Source organism: Paracoccidioides brasiliensis (genome assembly GCF_000150735.1).
Source record: "Paracoccidioides brasiliensis Pb18 unplaced genomic scaffold supercont2.4, whole genome shotgun sequence".
Taxonomy (NCBI): Eukaryota; Fungi; Ascomycota; class Eurotiomycetes; order Onygenales; family Ajellomycetaceae; genus Paracoccidioides; species Paracoccidioides brasiliensis.
The window spans coordinates 754,799-776,479 of NW_011371361.1; the positions used below are offsets into that span (position 1 = coordinate 754,799).

General features: G+C 46.3%; 7 protein-coding genes across 7 annotated transcripts; 3 read left to right on the forward strand and 4 right to left on the reverse strand.

Moving 5' to 3' along the window:
* Positions 1–416: 416 nt before the first annotated feature.
* Positions 417–1,251, forward strand: PADG_03746 (uncharacterized protein; the record flags this gene model as incomplete). Its single annotated transcript, XM_010760860.1, has 2 exons — positions 417–599; positions 679–1,251. The coding sequence occupies 2 exons, from the start codon at positions 417–419 to the stop codon at positions 1,249–1,251; spliced, it is 756 nt and encodes a 251-aa protein (XP_010759162.1).
* Positions 1,252–2,060: 809 nt separating this feature from the next.
* On the reverse strand, positions 2,061–3,302 carry PADG_03747 (alternative oxidase, mitochondrial; the record flags this gene model as incomplete). Its single annotated transcript, XM_010761286.1, has 3 exons — positions 2,061–2,571; positions 2,676–2,963; positions 3,043–3,302. The coding sequence occupies 3 exons, from the start codon at positions 3,300–3,302 to the stop codon at positions 2,061–2,063; spliced, it is 1,059 nt and encodes a 352-aa protein (XP_010759588.1).
* Positions 3,303–5,950: 2,648 nt separating this feature from the next.
* PADG_03749 (uncharacterized protein) lies at positions 5,951–6,570 on the reverse strand (the record flags this gene model as incomplete). Its single annotated transcript, XM_010760861.1, has 3 exons — positions 5,951–6,103; positions 6,309–6,365; positions 6,451–6,570. 3 exons carry the CDS (start codon positions 6,568–6,570, stop codon positions 5,951–5,953), a joined length of 330 nt encoding a protein of 109 aa, XP_010759163.1.
* Positions 6,571–7,688: 1,118 nt separating this feature from the next.
* On the forward strand, positions 7,689–9,242 carry PADG_03750 (uncharacterized protein; the record flags this gene model as incomplete). Its single annotated transcript, XM_010761287.1, has 1 exon — positions 7,689–9,242. One exon carries the CDS (start codon positions 7,689–7,691, stop codon positions 9,240–9,242), a length of 1,554 nt encoding a protein of 517 aa, XP_010759589.1.
* A 1,121-nt stretch (positions 9,243–10,363) lies between these two features.
* PADG_03751 (uncharacterized protein) lies at positions 10,364–13,603 on the forward strand (the record flags this gene model as incomplete). Its single annotated transcript, XM_010760862.1, has 1 exon — positions 10,364–13,603. One exon carries the CDS (start codon positions 10,364–10,366, stop codon positions 13,601–13,603), a length of 3,240 nt encoding a protein of 1,079 aa, XP_010759164.1.
* Positions 13,604–15,568: 1,965 nt separating this feature from the next.
* Positions 15,569–17,104, reverse strand: PADG_03752 (uncharacterized protein; the record flags this gene model as incomplete). Its single annotated transcript, XM_010760863.1, has 1 exon — positions 15,569–17,104. The coding sequence occupies one exon, from the start codon at positions 17,102–17,104 to the stop codon at positions 15,569–15,571; it is 1,536 nt and encodes a 511-aa protein (XP_010759165.1).
* Positions 17,105–19,077: 1,973 nt separating this feature from the next.
* Positions 19,078–19,877, reverse strand: PADG_03753 (uncharacterized protein; the record flags this gene model as incomplete). Its single annotated transcript, XM_010760864.1, has 4 exons — positions 19,078–19,181; positions 19,280–19,366; positions 19,433–19,528; positions 19,688–19,877. 4 exons carry the CDS (start codon positions 19,875–19,877, stop codon positions 19,078–19,080), a joined length of 477 nt encoding a protein of 158 aa, XP_010759166.1.
* Between the last annotated feature and the right edge of the window lie 1,804 nt (positions 19,878–21,681).

Sequence of the window (21,681 nt, forward strand, 5' to 3'; positions counted from 1 at the left end):
GGGGGGGGCTGGGGTTAACAAATAGCCCCCAATAGGGCGATTGTAGGCTGAGGTTTCCAGCACCCGCTCCCAACACTTTCAAGGTAGCGTGGGACAGAATACCTTACCTCAGGAGGAACCAAAGGTCGCCATGGTTCGTGCCATGAAATTGCATAAGAGGCAGACAACCTGTGATCATACACCTCTTTTCAAACCCACAGCTGGGGGGTTGACTCTGCATTCGTAGATTTGGAATATAATCTGATTGGTGTCGATCCTCAGACTGTTCGCTGTGATTATTTTGGAGAAGAATCTGAGAAATGGTGTTGAAGATAATGGCTTGGCTGAGTTCCCATTGCTATTCCTGCCCTCCTCAAATTTGATGGCTGGGTGTCAAATCTGATACTTGACTATCCTCCATCCTGCACGTATTGACAATGGATTCCAGGATATATAAAGACCCTCCATTTGGCAGGTCTCTTAGATTTTACTTTCTTAAGTCAACAGCAACGGAAACAGAGAATAAGACGTATTCCATTAAACCATTCGGATCGCAAGCCATCACCATGTGCAATTCGATCCTATTATCAATTCTCCTCACCCTCTCCACTTTCCTTTTGGTAAGTCATCAATAAATAAGAATTCCTAAAAGCAAGAAACTCACGTTCCCTCTCCCTCTCCCCCTCCCTCTCTCAGCAGACCGCAACTGCCCTCCCAAACCACCCAACACCACCCACGGGCACAGGCACAACCCGCTACACCCCCGGCTCCCTCGCCCGGATAATCGAAACAATGAAATTGCACTCTCAAGGCGCCCTCAGCGTCGGCAACGACGGTGTGCTCCGCAGCTTCACGCCCAACGGCACCGTGCTCGACTACTACCAACTCGACCCAGACCAACTGTCGAGATTCGCCGCGAATCAGCTCGCAGCCTGGGAGGCGAGTGGCATGAACGTGCCGGAGTCAGTTATGACACTGGCAGCGGCCAAAAAGGGCACTGTGGATGGGCGATTAGTTACGGATGTGAAGATGTTGTTCGAGCCGGAGGAGAGGCCAGATATTGCGGGTGCGAAAGCTGGTGATGGAGATGGGCATTTAATCCCCGATTCAGCTGCGAAGGAACAGAGAGAGATGTTTGAGCAATTGAAAAATCACCCCGCAAAGCGGAATTGCGTTGGAAGACCATGTCCCAATCTCTCTGCCTGCTTGCCAGACTGCATGGCATGCTTCTTCCCTGGTGGGCCGCCGTTTGGTGTATGTTTTCTCACCTAGTCAGCGGGATGGGGGGTTCTTCAGATTTCATCTATTCTTTCTTCCAGTAGAGAGAATGTACGGTTGACTAGTAGTCATTGTCTGAGGAATGTGAAACATGTTCCCGGCAGACGGAATGACAGTATTAAAACTTCAGTGGCGAAGATGGAAGTTGAAGGTTGGGAAAGCAATGGGGTCAGAGGTTCAATAACTATCACGTGTGGAGAAACCTCAAAACCGAAGTGTCCTCGTCCTCGTTGATTCATCTATTTCATTACTTTGAAAATTTTCTTCATTAGATATATTTCTCCTTTGGAATGCATTTGAAACAAAACTTCATTTCTCTTCTAAAACAAAAGTCACTTGAACAGCAAACATGTCCGCATAATGGTTTCCCATCCCACGAATGTCAATTAAACAGACAAACGGATTTACAAGCAGAACAAACTTAAAAACAAATGACGGACGGAAAAAGTGAAATTAAAGAATGCGGATGGTAAATCAATTAGAACTCCGTTTAACTGACTATGCAAGACACAACAGGAGAGGACAACAAGGCAAAAGCAAAAGAAAAACAACGCCATCCGCTATGCCCAAACCACCCCGCCAATTATGCATTTTTATGATTTAGTCTGTTTTTTTGTATGTAATTTTGAGTGGAAAGGATATGGAGACGGGGTATCAGAGTGGTGTCTTCTTCAAGGCTCGACAAACGAAATCACAAAGCAAGAAAGGGTCAGTGCTTGGTAACCCCACCCTGGCGAAAATATGTCGAAGGATTGATAAGAGGTTGACGTTAATTCAGCATTTGAAAGGGTTCCTTGTCCATTTTAGATGACATCCTTTCTTTCCCAGCCAGTGGGTTTGATTATCTCGGCTGTCTTCGTTGGATGAGGCACATCGGGGTTATCGTACTTCGAGGTATAAGGATTTGGATCGACGTTGGGCTTCAAGTTGGCCAGGGTGTGGTTGACCTCACAATGCTTAGCTTCATCGGCACGGATATAGTACAGCAAGTCCAGAATGGTTCTCTTGTTTTCTGGCATGTGCCAGTAAGCCACGGCAATATCTGGAGCCTCTTTGTTGGCCCACTCAGGCAACTTCCCAGCTTCGAGGTCGTTAATTGCGTGTGTGTACGTCATAACAGCCTCCTCTTCGAGGTACCCGACGAAGCGGTGGCAGGTCCGTGGGGAGATGAGGTATGCCATGAAGAAAGAGTTGAAGAAGACACCCTGGGCTCCTAAAACCATGAGCCGCATAAACCACCCTGGTTTAGCGAGTTTCAGGAATGACAGCAGGTGCATTCTCTCGTTGTATGCTTCTTCTAAAAGAGTTTCGATCCTAGAATTGGAAAGAATGTCAGGGGTTATTTTTCCTTTCTTTTGGCAGCAATTCTGGCATCAGGACAATGTATTCACAGGAGTAGATATATTAGAGAGACATACCATCCATTATCCCGCTTCATTCGTCTTAGGCTTCGGAGATGGCGGAGCATACCTCCAACCATTCCAGGGACACCAGCAACGGTTTCTAGAAAAATGAACCGGATGATCCATTTCTTCTCAGTCATAACAAATTGCTCATTCTGGTCCGACTTCCCGGGATGATTGTAACCTGTTGCCAGATCTGTAGCCCAGCGCAACATACGAACGGTTCCCAAGGCAACCCAATCGGACCAGGTCTCAGCATTTCGATGTGCGATGACAATACTCTTCATCTGCTCTTCGGTGAACCTAATTGGGTTTATGGTTAGATATATATCTCAGACAAAACGGGGGCAGAGCACGGTTGTGTGTGACCACAACAGCATACATTGGATGTGCCCATGTTGTTTCAGACTCGACAATATGTTTTGTTCCACTGAGGGCTGGGAAATATTCTTTGGCTCGTTGGCGGGGACCTGCTGAGAAGCACCTCTTGCTCCCAAGGGCAATGTTATAGTAGAGCAGAGGACTCCTACACTGGAGACCTCTGGAAAGAGCAGTTGATTGACCGAATGAGCCACGCAGTATGGACGAGGCAGAGCGGGAGAGAACAAAGGTTCTCATTGGTCCTGCGGAGATCGGATACATGGCGAGCAGAGGGATGAAACTACGTTTCTCAAAAGGCTTTTGATTCAGGCCAAATTCCTGATGAAGACAGGTGATATTGTGATATGGTAGGTAACAGCTTATTATTATCTTTTTCAACTTCCAAAGAAGGGATAGAGTGAAAAAGGGGAGGGAGGGGGGGGGTGAATTTAACTTATCAACAATCAGCAAAACAAGGACAACAAATAAAACCAGCTGAGAGCAGCCTGAGGATTGTATAATAAATAGGACAGGGCAGTGGGGCTGCCAGGTTTTAACCAACTGCTAGCAAACAAGCATCAAAATCTGATTGCTTCATCAAGTGGTGACTTCTCGGGAAACGGAGTTCTAGGTATTGATTCGGCTTATGGGCTGCTGTCTGTCTATCTCCAACCGCGCTAGTGGCATAATTTCCAGCATCTAATTGCTACAATGCAGCTAGTTAGTGAGTCAACGTTAGCTAGATACATTGGTCACATTCTTAGTGTCTATCTGTTTTAAAGGGTGCCGGTTGATGTCGGCGTCCCCCCGGATTTTGACTCCTTCTAGACTCCTCCTCGGGGTTCCGCTGTAGACACCGCCTTTCTCGGGATAGCTTGCCGATCCAAGGCCCCCCCCAGTCAGCCTTATTAGATATCAGCTGCATCTAAGCTCCACTGCACAACTTGCACAAGACACAAACGCTCTCGCATCGAAATTTCACAATCACAGTTTTCCAAATCAAAGTCTCGATCACAAAATCCAAGTAAGTAAATAATTACGATGGTTTTGTTCCGTACTAACTAGTGGGGTCCATTGTTTTGTGTTGCTTTGGTCATCCTAGGGACGACGACAGTGCATTCATTCATGGACAGGGGGGGGTTTTACAGTTTGCTACACGATCTGACTGGGAGCGCTCGGAAACTTCCGGGAGAGCCGGCTGAAACAAATGGCATACAATAAGGGATCACAGGAATATAATGGATTTTTCTCCGCAATTTAACCTGGTTACATTATTATTAATGGGATCAAACATGCTCACTCGGACATTACGAAAGCAGATGAAAGCACATGAAAGCACAAGAGTCAACTACTAACATGACTCATCCTTGCTATATTTACATCGATTTTCGGTGCTTCCTAATTTAATCGTTTACGAGTTCCAGTTTCTCCCGATGGCGGTTGGCCCAGCGTGATCATAGAGTTTTTTCCATACCAAACATTGGAACCTTGGATGTTCGACCAACCCTTCTAACCTTGGAAAGCTACGCCGGTCGCATTATATATTCACCAACAACCGTTCGGTAATCGTCTCAAAGCTACTGGGCGTATGCCCAAGTTTTTTTTTTGTTTAACTAGTTGGGAGACGGTTGACAAATACCTCCAATTCAGCCCGCAATCACTTGACCTTCCTTCAATACACCAGCCACCAGCCATCAGCCACTAGCCAGCAGAAGACTCAAGGGCAGTCGCTGATTTGATATTCTTGCTACGGATTTATCCAACTAACCCTGTCTAATGATGTTCCATGCGAGGAATTGGTTTGGATTCTCCAGACAGCATACATTGTGCATGCGCTGTACACAATAGAGCTATTTCGTACAGTCAATGTTGAGTAAACCGGCGGCAGGCATTTTTTTTTTCTTTTTTTTCTTTTTCTTTTTTTTTTTTTTGCTACGTTACAATCCGGATGATTGGGGAAGTGTTGTCTTCTCTTGGACGAGGTCTTCAACCGAACGCTCATCCGCTTCTGATTCGGTCAAGCCAAAGAGAGAGATTTCCCCAGTTTGCCATCGATAGGAGATGTTCGGGTTGCATTTCGAGACAGAAACCGTGGAATTTCTCTTCCCGTGCAAATATTTTCCGGTCTATGGTTGATGTCGTTGCGGACTGCTGTCGCCGTTGGTTTAATGTGAGCTCACAAACAAACTCTCTCTGGGAACCACTAAATTTGCGAAGGTAATGATAGACATGTGCATACTGTAGAAATATAGGGCGATGTTTAGCAACAAGACTCTTCAAGAGCGTATGTCAACGAGCTTACCTCGAGCTAACTAGTTATGTAATAATGTCAATTGGTTAACTAGTTAGTTATCTACGGTTACGGTTGCAATACGGAGAGCTTTTTTAAGGTTTAGTGCCCCGAAGGCCGGTAAACAATCGGAAATATTCCTCAGATGCCCTAAGGACTTTTCTCAAGTCGACATAATGTCACGATATTGGTAAAGGCGATATTTGACAGATATCCTTGGGAGGTTGTAGTGAGCCTATAAATTAATATTTGGCGCAGTTGAGTTACTTCATATATGATTTATCGCAGAACGGCAAAAGCGGTTGTTGAGAGATGTGAAGGGGTTGTAAAATTGGAGAGTTTGTTGCTGGCCTTGAATATGACCTCACCACGCCAAATGAACCGTGGCCACATTTAAGAGTAGATCTCAGAGTGGAGGGGAGACATACGCAGATGGCCGACATATTATCAAAAGGGACTAAACGGTAGAATGCCACTTCCGATTCCCAGGCTTCCGAGCAAGAGGCCTCATCTCATATATACCAATCAATTCTGTGCGATGCAGTTAATTTAACTGTGGAATACTGATACCTGGTCCATTAGAACCGGACTGGGAACCAATGTTGAACGGAATGCACAGACATAGACATCACAATTGTAGCTAGCTCCTATTCACGACAAAGGAAGTTTCGCCATCCTTTGGCTCGATGTCTGATTTCTCAAGCTTCACGACCTGTGCATGTCGGGGTCCCCGATTCAGGTCTTTGAACAGCTTCGCGAGAGAGGCTTCATCGCCTTGCGCTTCTCCTTCCACCTGTCATGTATGTGTGAGCCCTGGATGATTCATGCGTAGGCACATGTACGTAAAGGAAGACGAAAACATCTTTTTCTTTGGTTAATAGAATGGAGTTGAAGCATAAGGGGTCTGGTATCATGTAGGACGTAATATGAAGAGAAACGAAACCGTATAAGTAAGGAACTAAAATAAAAAGGGGGGGCTGAAGGCGGGGCCAGCTAACCTTGCCATCTTTGGTATTCCTCACCCATCCAGTTAAGCCATAGCTATTTGCATTTCGCTGGGTGAAATCACTAGTTTAAGAATTCAGCACAGTTCCACGATTGATATAAATAGGCAGATTCCAGTATGCAGAGGAATTGTACCGGAAGCAGACTCCTGACAAGCAGATACGGATATATTAACAACGAATAACTCATTGCGCCTGATGAAGGTGCGTAATTGAATATTTTAGCGTACGGAGCACATGCCTTGAACTTTGCCATGGACACGGAATGAGATCTAGATCTTATCAGTGACATTCACGATACTGAGATGGAGGTGCATACTCGTTTCGACATGGAGTTTGGCAGAAGAACAGCAGAAGAACAGCAGAAGAACAGCAGACACGCAATCTTGACGCAAACACGTATCCCTAAAAAAGGACTAATACAAATAGTAATTGACACCTTTTATAAGCTCAATCGACTGAACCGTGATTGATTAATTCCCAGCAGCCCTGGAGTTGAAGATAGATATTGGAAGCGTAAAAGCCAAGAAATGTCTTTCTGGCTACCAAACACAATATCGGAGCACGGTCCAAACCCTAATTGGGCACAGCTAAATGTCACATGATCCGAGACATTGTCACAGAGAAGGCGCTAGTCCCAAAACGACAATTCGTCAATAAACGGCTTGGCACCGGATATCCGAGGCGAGAAAAGGGTCAGAAGAGGCAGACGACAGGAGACACGGGGATATGGAGATGTGGAGATGTGGAGATGTGGAGATATGTTCCGGGGGAGCAATTCTATGTACTTCTATCTCTCTATCTATATGTATATACGTATATATATATATATATAGAGAGAGAGGGAGAGAGATAGAGAGAAAGAGATAGAGAGAGTGAAGGAAGCTGATGCGCATAAAAGTTGCGAAACTACTGAAATGCGCGTGGTATACCCTTTTAATTGCTATCTCTACCCCTGAGTTTTTGCCCTTGGCTTGCTGTTGATTTGACTTGCGGCCCGGCGAGTGCTATTCTTAGCTTAGTCGACGCCCCTTTCGACTCGAGCCAATTTTGTTCTCTCCACCTTGCTCGGAACCCAAGCACCACCAACGACAGCAACCATCAGCCTTCATGAGAGAAGGCTTCCAAATAAATATTAATAGACAGGAGATATTCCATCCATTGTATTGTTTAATCTAAGCCTTGTCTTGCATATTTTGTATCTATTCTTCCGGAGCACCTGGGCAGTCTCTTTTTCTTTGCTTTCATTCTTTATTTAATTCACTAGCCTCGTCCGCCATCAAATTCTGCCTTGTCTACAATAGTAGACAACACCCCGATAACTTATCGAAACCTCTTATAATCAAACCCCCCCCCCCAAAAAAAAAAAAAAAAATGTCGGATCAGGGTGACCAGGCACCATCTCCAGCCGTCTCTCGCTCTTCTTCCCTCTCCCCTACTCCAGCCATCTCCTCCTGCCCTTCCCCCGACCGCACTTTTTCCACCGTCTCCTCCATCTCCAACTTCTCCGGAGATGCCAAATCATCCATATCCACCTCCTCGCGCAGACGAGGCTACATTCGTCCCCAGGCCGTCGAGTTCGCACAATCCGCAAGGAATCGTGAGAGTGTCATGAGTCTAGGCAGCATTGCCCATTTGCAATATTACTTTGCGAGAACAGGCCTGCTGGATGGCAAGGGTGGGCAGTTCGCCAAGGTGGGGACGAAGAAGGAGGAGCAGCAGGAGATTCCCAAGCTCATGTTGACCCCGCAGCCACAGCTAGGCGGGGATTTGGTTGAGAGTCCCATTGACGATAATATGGCTGGTTGCGAGGAACTTGGGGACGATGGCTGGGATGAGAATGAGCCAGTCATGTTACCTCCCACGGTCAGTACGTACAGCATCCGCAACCACTATATACCTCCCCCTCCAGATTTAGAATCCTTGAGGAGAGATCTGCAATCTGCCTTGGAAAAGGCAAGGTATGTGTTAACGGCGGCGAAGGAGGAATTAACTCCTCAATTGCTCTCTCCAAAACCAAGGGACCGTTCGCCAGATGGGCTATCCGACCCAGAGGACGATGTGGCGTCGGAAACACCTACGGCATCCAGGTCTCCATGTGGTTGGCATGAGATTGAGGGTATGCATATTTTGGATATAGTTACGCTCGCCATCCGTGCGGCGAAGATATACTATACCTCTCATGAGAATCCGGATCGCTTAGCTTCGATTAAGAGTGAGCGGAAGATACGGGAGGAGCTACTCCAGATTTTGGATGTGTTGAAACGGTGGGCTACGAGGAATTTTGCGGGCGGGTTGAAGGAGGAGGAGCGGTCACGGATTTTGGAGTGGATTACGGGAGCGGGGGAAATGCTTGATGAAGAGGTGAAACTTGAGGAGATTGAATTGCAGAGGCGATCAAGCTTTACCTGGGCAAATGTGGAGTGGGATGGTAGAGAGCACGAGCAAGCGGGAGCCTTCCTCCAGTTTCTGGAGACGGGCAAACAACAACTGCCCGCCTGGGACTGCGCGGATAACACCCCCCTTCCCTCACCACTTCTAGAACGTCTTAAGGATGGCAGGGACCTGATACGATTTCACAATCGGGCTGTCAAGCTCTCACGACGTCGCTTTGGTGAGATCAAATCGTGGCATGAAGACGTGGGTAAACCGTATCGCCTGGCGGAGAACCTGCGGTATTGGATTAAAGCTGCTGAGATCCGGTGGGAGATCAAGCTTGATGTGGACGTGATGGCAGTGGTCCACAACGAGAGCGAGGAAGCGTGGAAGAAATTCGACACTGCACTAATGACTTGGTGCAAAGGGGTGAGAGAAGAGTTGGTGCGCGACTTCAAGGAGCAGAGGTCACATTCCACGACATCCCTGCAAGCTACATCATCTCCAGCTGTAGAGCCCGCCACGCTCTTGGTGCCGGGGCTCGGGATTTGACGGCTTATAGTTCATGGGACGGGAAAATCAATAGGAGTTTTGGCAGGTGGGGCGAACGCTGCACGATCCCTTCTTCCTTTGATATCCTCTTTATTAACGAGATCCACGATATTTTACTGGTACTTCCTGTCTAGTTACCACCGGTGTCTTCTCATTTGATACCATTTTGCCCTTTGCATATATATTCTCCATACTCTAGCTGCTGCCACCCCTGGCAAATTGCCTGGTGTTCTATTTTGGATGTGGCTTTTGTATCGTCTCTGCCGTCCCGTCCCCGTCCCGGTCCCCGCCATTTACTTCGGAGATATATAGCATATATACCCATCTATCGGCATTCAGCCCCCGCGATATCCCGCCTGTTTATACATATATACGTACATACATGGAGAGGAAGGATATGCATCCAAAGAACGTATTTAACAGCATCTCCTACGGATCGATATCGCGTCAATTTTCACCTTCTTCTTCTTCTTCTTCTTCTTCTTATTATTATTATTATTATTATTATTATTATTATTATTATTATATTATTATTATTATTATTATTATTAAATTTTTTCTTCTTTTTTTCAAGGTTTGGTTTTAGCGGAAGCCCGGTAAATTGTTTTTAGCAATAGATAGATGTCTTTCCAGGTGGATATTTCGAGGATAAAACTGGATATAAAGCTAATTTCATAATTTTTATTTTTATTTTCGTATAGAGCTCTCCATTAATGAAGACATGTCAATTTTCTGGTTGTGCTTCTAATCATATTCGGGTGTCCATATCATATTTAATTTTAACCATCCAGGGTGATTTTTCAGACCACCCAATAACAACAATGAGAACAGCCATAATGGAGGAGAAAGGCTCAGCAACCGGAACAACATGGAAGGGGGCTAGAAAGAGTCACCTTTACGCAGTAGAAATGTTCCCTGCCCATCTCTACGGGCTGAGTTGACACCTGCATTCTTACCGGCGTTGTTGTGGCCATTCTGCACCTCAATCTCCCCAGCAATGATGATCGCGTCTCGCCTGTGCCGTCCATAAGCTGCTGCCCATCCACGTTTTCCACAGCACCACCACCAGTACAAACTATCAACACTATCACCAGCCTCGCCCTTTAACGACCATCGTCTCCATGAGCGCAATATTTTCTCCTTCTGCTTCAGCCCCCGTGTCTGCTTCTGCGTCGACTTCATCAGCATCAACTGATGCTACAACCCCTGCAGCAAATACGACCAATACATCCCCCATTCCAGTGTCTCCCACGCGTCGATCAGCCAGCCAAGTTGTACAACCGCTTTCGTCCTGGCCCTGCACAACATCAACATCAACATCCCGTACTCCTGCGACAACAACTACTACCCAACCCACCAGGAGCAACGCCAGCAACAATAATATCACCACCTCTCCCAGAAACGAACCTCTCTTCCTGTCTCCTGCCACGCAAAAGCAACGATCCTCCTTCCTACGCCGTCTCTCCCCTGGTCTGGCAGCCAGAGTCAAGCTGCTGGACGGCTCCTCCAAGCCTACACCGACACAGCCGCGTAGCCGCAGTAACATTGGCAAAATTCCAGAAGACCATCTCAAGGAGCTAGACAGTGCACATCGGGACCTTTCGATAAAAGTATTTCGCCGTGGCCGGGCCTGGAGTGGTGGACGTCGCACCTTGCTGACGCCGGAGCTGGCCTCCTCCCCCAGCGAGCTGGAGTCAGGGAGACTGAAGGACGATCATACTATTTCAGCCAGGACTGCTCCTACCTGGGAAGCAGGTGTCAGTGTCTCAGATCCATCCGAGTCGTTGTCGACTACTCAAGAGGGAAAATCACAACTTTCAGTAGATGCAATAGCGGAAATGTCGACTACGCAGGGAGTTCAAACCGCGGTGCTGGGCACGGAAACTTCCCAGGGATCAAGCACCAATTCCTCTACTGGTCCAACAGATTTGGAAAAGTATCTTCGCTCAAGCACACAGTCCGAAGAAGGCGCACCTCCACCGCCAAAGGACTCTCCGCCCGTGACAGCTGTGACTAGTGGGTCGAGCACAAATGTGGAGTCATATTTCAACCCCCTGGGCCTCTCCCGCCCTGAATCTATCTACTCATTTTCCAGGGCGTCGTTTAGCAACCAACTATCCCAACTAACTTCGATCAGTTTACCCCAGCCCTCGTCCCTTGAAGCTAGCATTGCTTCCATCTCTACCGCCCCCGCTGCTGTGCGAGCGTTATCCGGAGCGGCAAGTCAGATACAGCAATGGATAAATAAGGCTTCGGATGTTCTGAGTGGGTTGGATGCTGAGGACGATGTTGAGTGGGCGGCTGCTGGTGGTAGAGAAGGATTGGAAGATGTCGACAAGGCCGTTACAAAGTTCGAGAGGTTGGTAAATGTCTACGTTAAGGCTATCGAAGAGGTACAGCTACGGGATGATATTTCAGATGTCGGTTCTGAACAGCTCCAGGCCGTCGTTGTTCAGATGGAATCAACCTTGAAGAACTGGAAGGATGTCAGAACCCAGTTAAAGGGCGTCAAAGAACAGGTTGAACTTGCCATGGAATGGGAAGAGCTGTGGACCAATGTTCTTGGTGATGTGGGTGTTGAGGTGGACAATCTGAGTCGATTGATATTCGAGATGGAAGAGAAACGGCACAAAACTATGGTCATAGAATCAGAGTCAGAGCCTGGCAGCAGCCTCGACATCAACGAACTTGAAACCATCATCGAAGAATCTCCAGTTCATGGCAACACACCTTCCTCCTCCAGATTAAGCCTTGCCTCCGCTTTTGGTGGACCTAGCTCCAACATCGAATCCCCTGTCATCCACAATCCCCAGGATGACTCCAATTTGTTAGCTTTGTTTGCAAGGATGCAACCCCTTCGAGCATCATTGGATTTCCTTCCAATGCGGCTTTCAATGTTTCAATCCCGAGCAGAAAAGATATTCCCAAGCGCATGTGACGAATTAGAGGATCGAAGGAAACGTTTGGAGAAGGGATATAAGAAATTGGGAGCCGACGCGGAAGCGTTGCGGCGGGAGCTGGGAGAGGATAGATGGGTTCTGGTGTTCAGGAATGCCGGCAAGCAGGCACATAAAATGTTCGAGTCCGTTGAACGGAGCATCATTAAACTCCAGGAAGCAATTGATTCGGGAATTCACAATCTTAATTCCACAGCATTTTCAAAGAGGATTGAGAACTTTGAGGCTAAAAAGGTTCACTATAGCCCTGCCATCGACCGCGTGTTAGCTATTATCCAGAAGGGTATTAACGACAGACTTACGGTTAATGGTGAGATTATACAACTATTCACGGATTTGAAGACAAGATCGGATTCGATGCACGAAAAGATAAGTGCCATGGACTCGCTGCTAGAGGAACTCAATGCTGCTAGAAGCCAGCAGCTACGAGATTCAGTATCTAGTATTGTCACGCTAGATAGCCCAATCACCCGAAGTGCCATTGATACGCCCGACAGTTCGCCAGCTTCGTCTGTCGTCATGTCAAGTGCTAATGCAGCCAAAGGAAGTGCTGCAGCAAGCACCAGCGGGTCAAATAGAAGGGTTAGCTCAACGGTGAATGCTGCGACGAAAAGCACAGCTCCAAAACTCAAGAGTTATTCTAGTCTACCGCAGGCCACATCTGCCGCTCGAAAGTCCTCATTACCACGTACCAGCTCAAGCTCGAGTCGCTTAGCTTCCCAGTCCCCACAACTCTCCGCAACATCCCCTACTCCCTCCAGCACGCGTCCGCCATCCCGAAGCTCTATAGCAAAGCCAAGCTCCCTCGCCAACAGACCCCGCTGGAACTCCAGCGCCAACACAAACGACCTCGTGGTCGGCCACAACTTCAAACCCATATCTCTCACCACTCCCTCACCATACCGCAAACTTCCACCCCCCACCAGCTCCCGCTCCTGTCTTCCCCTCCCCAGTCCCCTTGGGCGCGAGTCATCTGTCTCTCCGGCTCCTATTTCCCTCCGTCCCTCCAGCCGACTCACCAGGAGCCGTGATTCCTCTCCCGCCACAGACCGCAGCTGTGCCTCACCAACTCCTTCACACTCCCGCCTCATTGATCCCCCTCCTTACAGTAAATTCCGCAAGGAATCGCTATCTGCCTTGCCCAGCCCCTCCTCACTAATACGCAATATTCCTCGCAGTCGGCAAAGCTACTCTGGCATTCCGAGCACGCGAGCTGTGTCCACGAATACACGAGATGCTGGAGAGGGCGAAAATGGCAAGAACAAGGGGACCACCCGTCCTGGAACGGCGTTGGGCCATTCGGGACGGCGTGTTAGTATGCTTCCTCAGTCGCGCACGCCGAAATCTGGGGATAGCGTTGCGTTTTCTTCGAGGACTATAAATGAAAGGCCACCATGGAAGTAAGATGAGGAATGGGTTCTTTGTCCCGTCCTTGGGTACGCAGATATATGTTATGGTAATGGAGGGTGTCTGGTTCTAATAAACTTGCTCTATGTATACGCGTGTTCTTGGTGATAGGTTGACTGGTTTAGATATATCCTCCTTTTCTGATCCCCGTTTCTTTTGCTGCCTATTCCCCTCTCTTACCTTTTCTTCTATCAGGTCTTTTTGACTTTTTATAATCTTTTCTTTAATTTTCCATTTGTCTGTCTTTTAATCTGTAATCTCCCTTTTCTTGCTGTTAGAACCACGTGTGTCTGCAGATCTCTCTCACCCCGCCATTTCACCTCAGACGCTTCCTCATTCATCTTTCCCCAGGAGCATTTTTAATATATGGACAGTGTTAACAGCCTCTGTTTGTTTTTTCTCTACGCACGGCCGGCGCAATGTGCAATTCAATACAATACACTTAACTCTTGTTTTGCTTACTTATTTTTTAACTTTTCCTCCTGCTAATTTTAGTTTCTTAATTCTAGATCTTGCCCTCACCTTTTTTTCATTTCATTCTTTATTCTTTATTCTTTATTCTTTATTTGGCCCTTTATCTTAATATGCTAAAACTTTCAGATCTTCCCTCGCCCTCACCCCAGAGCCTCTTCTCAAGAGAGGTCTTATATTTTTACCTTCCCGGAAATTCCATCAACTAAGTCTAGTGTTGTCTGAAGTCTCGGAAGCCAACTGGCAGTCAAATGGGACATGTAGCGAGAGCAAGAATAAATTCAAGCAACACACCAACTCCTCGTCTTGTCTATCTTTTCATTCTCCTTCCCTTTTCTCAAGGGCATTAGGACTAGCAATCTTTTACTTTTCTCACAAGACTTTACCTTACACGCCCGTTTTCTCTACTTAGCTAAACCAGCCCCTTTATTTGTCTATCTGTCTGTCTACTGCCATATACCAATACGTCTTTCTTCTTTTGAGCTTTCACGTCATTCCTATTTGCTACTCAAGTACTCGTCTCACACCTTCTGCAACCACAATCTACTTGGCTACAGCGATACCAGATGTTGTTTATCCTTCATGTCAGCCTTCTCTCCATCCTTCACTCTTCCCTCTCATGCCTGCCATCTTCCATTTCTTTCTTTCGAAACTTGAAACCTTAGCAGACCGAAGATTTTTTGTATTTATCCAAAGTTTATAAGCGTGTTTTCTCTCGCTCCGTATTGCAGCTTACTCCTTCCGCTACAGGTTTCTAGAATCATTCATATTTTGTATCTGTTTGCCGTGTGTCCGCATGTATAGATGTGCTTCTCCTTCATAGTTTCCAAAGCGCCGCGCTCGATGCCGATATGTGTATGTGAAGCAGTCATAGTTGATAGGATATCTTGCCTGGGCTAGTACGATTGTCATTACAGCCCGTGTTTGCAGGTGGTTCAGGAGGCCGTAGACGAGGTTGAAGTTTTGCTGGAAAGTGTGCTCTGCTTATTGACCATTCAAGATTTGAGAGATTATATATATATATATATATATATTTAAACCAACCCATCCAATGCGCGGTACAATTTAGGAGAAAACTTCCAATACGCGGAGCGATTGCTAGAGTTACGTTGGGGGGCACCCATACAGCTCGGTGGGAAGACGAGAATCCAGTCAGCCCCTGAGCTTCATCAGCAGGGATTGAAAACTAATGCGACGGAGGATGTGTGCTGGTGTAGCAAGAGCTGCAATAAGTGGCTGGTCTGACCTAAGATAGTTGGGGGGGGGGAAAGCCAGGGCTGTAATATAGGAAGTCAGTTGACAATACACGCAAACCTAGTATAAACAGGATGTGACAAGGGCTCCTCAATTCTCAAACTGATGTAGCAGATGAACCCAACCCAATCCCGGGTTTAGCACAAGCTGACCAATTAACAGTACAAAAAACCTTTCAAGGGAAAAAAGAGGAAGACCAAAACTGCCTTTTGCCACTCCACTTTTTCCTCTACAACCCTACCCCTTCAAGAGAATCTCCTCTCCAACCCCCAATTCCCGCACATCGCAGTCTACCCCTCCCTCCCTCACAGCCCTCCTAATATCCCCCACCATCTCCTTCTCTATCTTAACAAACTTCGAAACCACCCCACCAGTGATCTTTTCTTCATCGTGTGCACCAATCCAGCATTTCGCTCGTAGTTTCTTCGCCAAGGTCACACCGCCGCGATTTGCGCCCGCAATAATATTTCCGCCTAGATACCACGGGTTCTGCACGCAGTGAAACGCGTGGATTAGGAGTGTTAGAGATTGCGAGGCAGAGGTGTTGGGATCTATGTGTAGATAATTTGAGATAAATTTATCTAGTGAGGGACTTGCGGGGAGGCCGTGAGGAGTGTAGAGGATGGAGATGGGGGCTGGACGTCGGCTGGAGGCTGATTGGTATACCTCAGCGGTGGCTGTGGACGCAGCTGAGGAGAAAGTTGTGGATTCAGTGATGGCCTCGGCTTGAGATATCTGATTTGTTGAGGATGGAGATTCCACTATGGGTGCAGATGGGGATCCAGATGGCAAATCCAAAGAGGGGGGTTGTGCTTCCGGTGAGCAGGTAGGGAATGCATGGCTTGTAGAATCGCCATTTTTACATTTTAGTGAGGGCGGCAGATGGGATGAGGATGCTGTTGGAGCAGTGGCGGATAGAGATTCGCGGGCGAGAGAGGGGATTCCAGCATGACGGCTAGAGTCATTTTGCCGTTGACTTTGTATATGCGAACGCAGACGTAGGGATAAGGTAGGTTTTGGCATTATACTTGATCGAAGATCCGGAGATGCTTTTGGATTGGGAACAATGTTTGTTGGTGATGATATCGGCTCCGATGGAACGCGCTTATCGACCCCTCCCCGCCCTTTCTCCGATAAGTCCTCAGCTGGCTGGAGCACTCCATGGATAGGGGGATCTCGTGGTGGGAGATTGATAGTTGAAAAGGGCTCAGAACACGGCCCCGCTGTGGGAGCTAGATATGTGATCCCAATTGCATTATGAACCCCTGCCAGATCTCGTGCGGGTACCAAAGCAATTGTAACTTCTCCCGCCTCTCCCGTCTGCGTTAATGGGTTGATCGAAAAATGCAGGATTGACTCCGGTCGCTTGGGGCTGTATTCGGGAATAGCAACGATTTTGGTACGATGAAAATGATCAAATTTTTGGATAGCCTCTGCCGCCTTAGGAACCGCCACGATGCTCGTCTTGGATGATTTTCTGGGTAATTGGCATAGTGTAGATTCATGACAATGATCTGGATTGTCTTGCGATACAATGACCAGATCGGGCTCTTGATCGAGCTGAGAGAGATGGTTTATGCAAGGCTGCACACTGTGTTCGGAAGACACAAACCAGCGATGGCCGATGACGGAGCGCCCCACTAGCCACGGGTCGACAAGTATTGTAAACGAAGGGGATGATTTGTGGTCTCGGCAAGCTGAGTCGCCCTCGTCGGGGTCAAAGGTAAGGAGAAATGTGGTATCAGCGTTGAGATGCTTGACAGTCAATGACATTTTGTCGCCGTGTTAACCCAGATATGGGGAGATACGGTCCCATAACTATTCAACCAACCGCTGACAATGATGCAAGGGGAAATGCGGAGGCAGTTGCAACCTCCATGGGGATTAGTTTCACTATCAAAGGAAAATATGCCAGTTGATAATGTTTCCACTGATCCACCAGTGCGCTTTCGCATGTTCTGCTCGTAACACTCCTGCCAGCGTGAACGTTAGCTAGAGTCCATACAGGCCAAAAAAAAAAAAAAAAAAAAAAAAAACACCAAGAGACGAAAAATGACTTCACAGAGAATTGGAATATGGTATCAACAAATTGTGCAGTACGTACGTTATTAGTTTTGCCTTTTATCTTTTGTAGAATGCTACTTGAAACAGACTTCAAACACCGTTGACGACGGACATTTGGAGTTAACTAAATAGTTAACTAGGGTGGCCCCGGGGGCATCGGTGCACAAGTATATCTCAGCCACGGCCGCCCTGCCACTTTGACAGGGTTGGAGCTGTAGGATGGGTTAACTAATTGAAGGGAGAATATACATATATATATATATATATACATACGCGATGTGCGGCTGCGGGGCAGTCGCCGGATCGACGGCCGGGTGGAAGCGAACCATCCATCCCATTGTAAAGATCAATGATTTTCACCCAAAGCGAGCTCGAGGCGAAGTCACCTCTTCCTGGGCAAAGAAAGAAGAAGAAGAGAAGAGACAAATATCCTCCTCAACGCCCTTCAAGATCAGATTATAAACAAGCCGTCAAAGGTTTCCTCAAACAATCAGCCGTAGATTCAGTTGCTGGGTGAAACAGGAACATAATCACGGCTTCAGACGAGCTGCCCTTCAGTATCTGTTCTCAAGTTGTGCAGATTTGCTCTGGCTTCTGGGCAACGTGTATGGGATCACAGACCTTCACCGGCTGAGTCAAGTGTTTTATAGCTAATATCTTAGTTTATGATCATGAATAACCTGTCTGGCTATTATCGCTGACTTCATTGTTTAGTGATGAATACTGTTGAGGCATGCATCTGTTCATAGATCAAGGACTCATTAAATCATCTTCAAGTCGGGTATATCTTCTCCTTGAGTAGTTATATTGACCAGTCCCAGGGAGCACGGCTCTCCCACACTTGGAATGAAAAAGCGTTCATGATGGATAAAAACCTTGTGACTGATACGCTTGCCTTCCACGACAGCCAATGACACTATCAACCGAACGCAATCAACGACAGGATTTTGAAGGTATTTTCCAGCTATCTCAGATGCTCTAGCTACTCCTAGGACCAGGCATCTCACTTCATGGAGCCGGGCTTTCGACATGGCCCCTTTCATCTAGTTACTCGTTGAACGATCTTCATGTGAACATTATTTTAACTGATGATGACTGGAATCTCAGATGCCTCATTGACCTGAAGTGGGCATGTTCACGCCCTATTGAGATGCTACACTCTCCTCACCGGTTCGAGAGTGTGGATACCATCGAGATAGACCTTTTTGAACCAGTACATCAAGAGTTCATCAGCATTCTCGAAGGGGAGGAAAATTTGCGGGACGCGAACACAATTACGAGGACTTTTCGAGAATTATATTTCCCTATTGGATACTGGACGTCGAGAAGACCCTTCTTACAAAAATGCTGGAAGGCAACGCAGCTTATGGCAGAGAAACTAAAAAAAGAATTTCGATGTTGAACCTGCTATATAACAAACCTTTGAACTTATCCTGGCTGGAGCTGAGAGTCCTTTCCGTCGCTCTCGGTTTGCTGAATTTACCCAAGTCACCTGCGCTCTATGGGTTTTTCACGGCATCATCCCAATGTCAAGCGAAATATGTTAATACCTTCTGATAAATCCGTCACAAACGACTTAGCTTCGTAATGAACTGTGATCGACAGGCCTGGCGAATCGATTCTGTTTATTCTGTTGTTTCCTGAAGATACCGTTTCGTTCAGCGGCATATCGTCGATGCCACCTACTTCCAGAAATACGTCGCATGGGGGTATTCCTGCAGCCACTGCTCCCTCGCGAAACAATGACCTTTTGTAGTCAGGAAGTCTGTGATTTGGGTATTCAATTCTATGGTATATATATATATATATATATATATACAACCTGGTTAGAACATCTGTGGAAGACGGAGACAGCTTCTATCCCGCAAGAAAACGATCTCTCACCTTCTACGGTCATCTCCCTTCTAGCCTGCAACGAGAAATGATCCCGGAATTCATGCACAAGAATAAGATGCTCCGGAATCTCCGTTCCTTTCCCCCCACAAGTTATGATGTCAATGGTGGTCACTTCTCGCAACAGCCCAAGGAGATGCACACCTGCAGGCACTGAATATATGTACACATCCCCTTTCACCCTACGCACAAGATTCTGGAGCGTTCGAGAATTTGGACGCATAGAAGCGCCGTTAGGAACTGGAAATCAATAACTGCCCATTAGTTATTATTATTATTATTATTATTATTATTATTATTATTATTATTATTATTATTATTATTATTATTATTATTTTTCTCTTTTCTTTCATTTTGTGTATCTGCCAACTGATGGCTAGTTATGCCGCTGTACCATACAGAGATATGTGGCGGGGTCCAGCGCCCGGGGCTTGGCCTTTCCGGCTTCCGTCAGAAGATCAAATGGCCCAGGCGGAGGCCTTGACGGGTCGAGGTGTTCACGGAGACGAACCACCAGCCCGAAGTTGACCCGGAATATCTCATCAGGGACTTTAATAAAGGATTTGAGGAATCTATTGGTGAGGGCCATCTAATCCCAGTGAACTCGTGAGATCGTCTGGAAATGATACTGAAAGAAACTTTGAAAAGCAAAAATTGATTCCCTCCAACTTGTTGACGATGGATGATGGGGTTTTGGGAGTTTAAGGTTTAGCCGGCGCCAAGCTCCGCCCTGCAAGCTCCAATTACAGGCTCGCCACAGGCACTTATAGTAACCACCCACCCTTTTGATATTTATTAAAAGTTGATGTTCGGGAATCCACAAAAAAAAAAAAAAAAAAAAAAAAAAAAAGAAAAAAAAAAGAAAAAAGAAAAAAAAAAAGAAAGAAAGAAAGTCTTCTCCAGCTGCATCCCCATTACTACCAATTAATTGTTACATCAATGAGCAGTTGTCCAATAATAAATTAAAAACAAAAAAGAAAAAGACAAAAAAAAAAAAAAAAAAAAAAAAAAAAAACCAACGCACCACCCAGTGTGTCAAGGAAATCTGATCCGTCCGGAGTGCAAAGCGGTTGCTGGCGCCGGAGTTTTAACATTATTGAACTGGATGGAGCCTGTGACGGAGGAGGGGAAAGCGGGCTTTGTAACTATTATATGGGCTGTTGAGTTGAAGTATTGGGGACGGGTAACTAATAATGAAGAGAGAGAGAGGGTGGACGGAACCAAGGCGTAAATTAATTAATTACATTTGCAGGGAGTGGGTATTCTCGACGCCAGTTGGGGTTGGGACAAAATGGCCCACCCCCCCAATGAGAGCAACTTTAACCCTTTGTATGGTTTTTTTCAACGGCTTGGTAAACCCGTAACTATGTATTTTTAAGGTTCATGCCGGGAGTTACCCCCCGTTCAGCGATTCTGGTTCAAACCTTAAGAATCATCTTCGTTTGAGCTGTTTTAACTCATCAAAAGAGCGATGGCGCATTCACAAAAGCACTGCTCAAGTAGGATGGACAGAAAACGCAAGCTCGAATGGTAAACATGGAGTAGAAGGAGAAAAGTACTGTATAGTTATTAAATAAAGTTCCAAAGTATAGTGTTATCTTCAATCATCGGTCTCATATTCCTCATTGTAACCCAGTGTCACTTTCTCTCTCATTAGCTTCTATTTCCTGTCCTCAGCCAGTGAGCAAGCCCGTCAGATATCATGTAAATGAGAATAAATGACATCAAATAACAAACATCACATGAATGGACAAAAAGGGGGTCAAAGTAGAATCAAACAGCAAATAACAAACAGCAAACAGAAAAAAAAAAAAAAAAAAAAAATTCCCAGCGGCAATGCAATGATCACGACCACAAGTGTGACATATACTAGAGGAGTAATAACCTAATATAAAAACAAAAAACTGGAAGAAGACAACAAGAGACTTTTCAAATGAAGCACATTCATCATCATAATCATCATCATCATCAGGGCGAAAACAAGGGGTTCTTGAGAGTCTGGATATTTGACAAATTCCAACTAAAGGAAAAAGGAAAAGGATATGCAAACAAGGTTGAAATATACCAAAGGTATATGAAAAGCCCCCAAACCAGCGAGAGCTGTTAGTTTGCCTGTTCCGAAAAAAAAAAAAAAAAAAAAAAAGAGGAACACCCAAAGGGCGAAATATCCAATGTTTCAAAATTCAAACCCATAAAATGAATAGATTGAGGATGACATGAACCAGCCGTAAAACATGGACATGAAACATATCATCCCACCCTATCCCTTCCATCACATCTTCATTGTTTAGTGACCAGGCATACCATGCCCAAAGAAAACAGGGGGAAAAAGATGGGGCAAGACAAGCAAAATCAATAGGGGGTGGTGTTCACAATATCAATGAGTTTAAAAA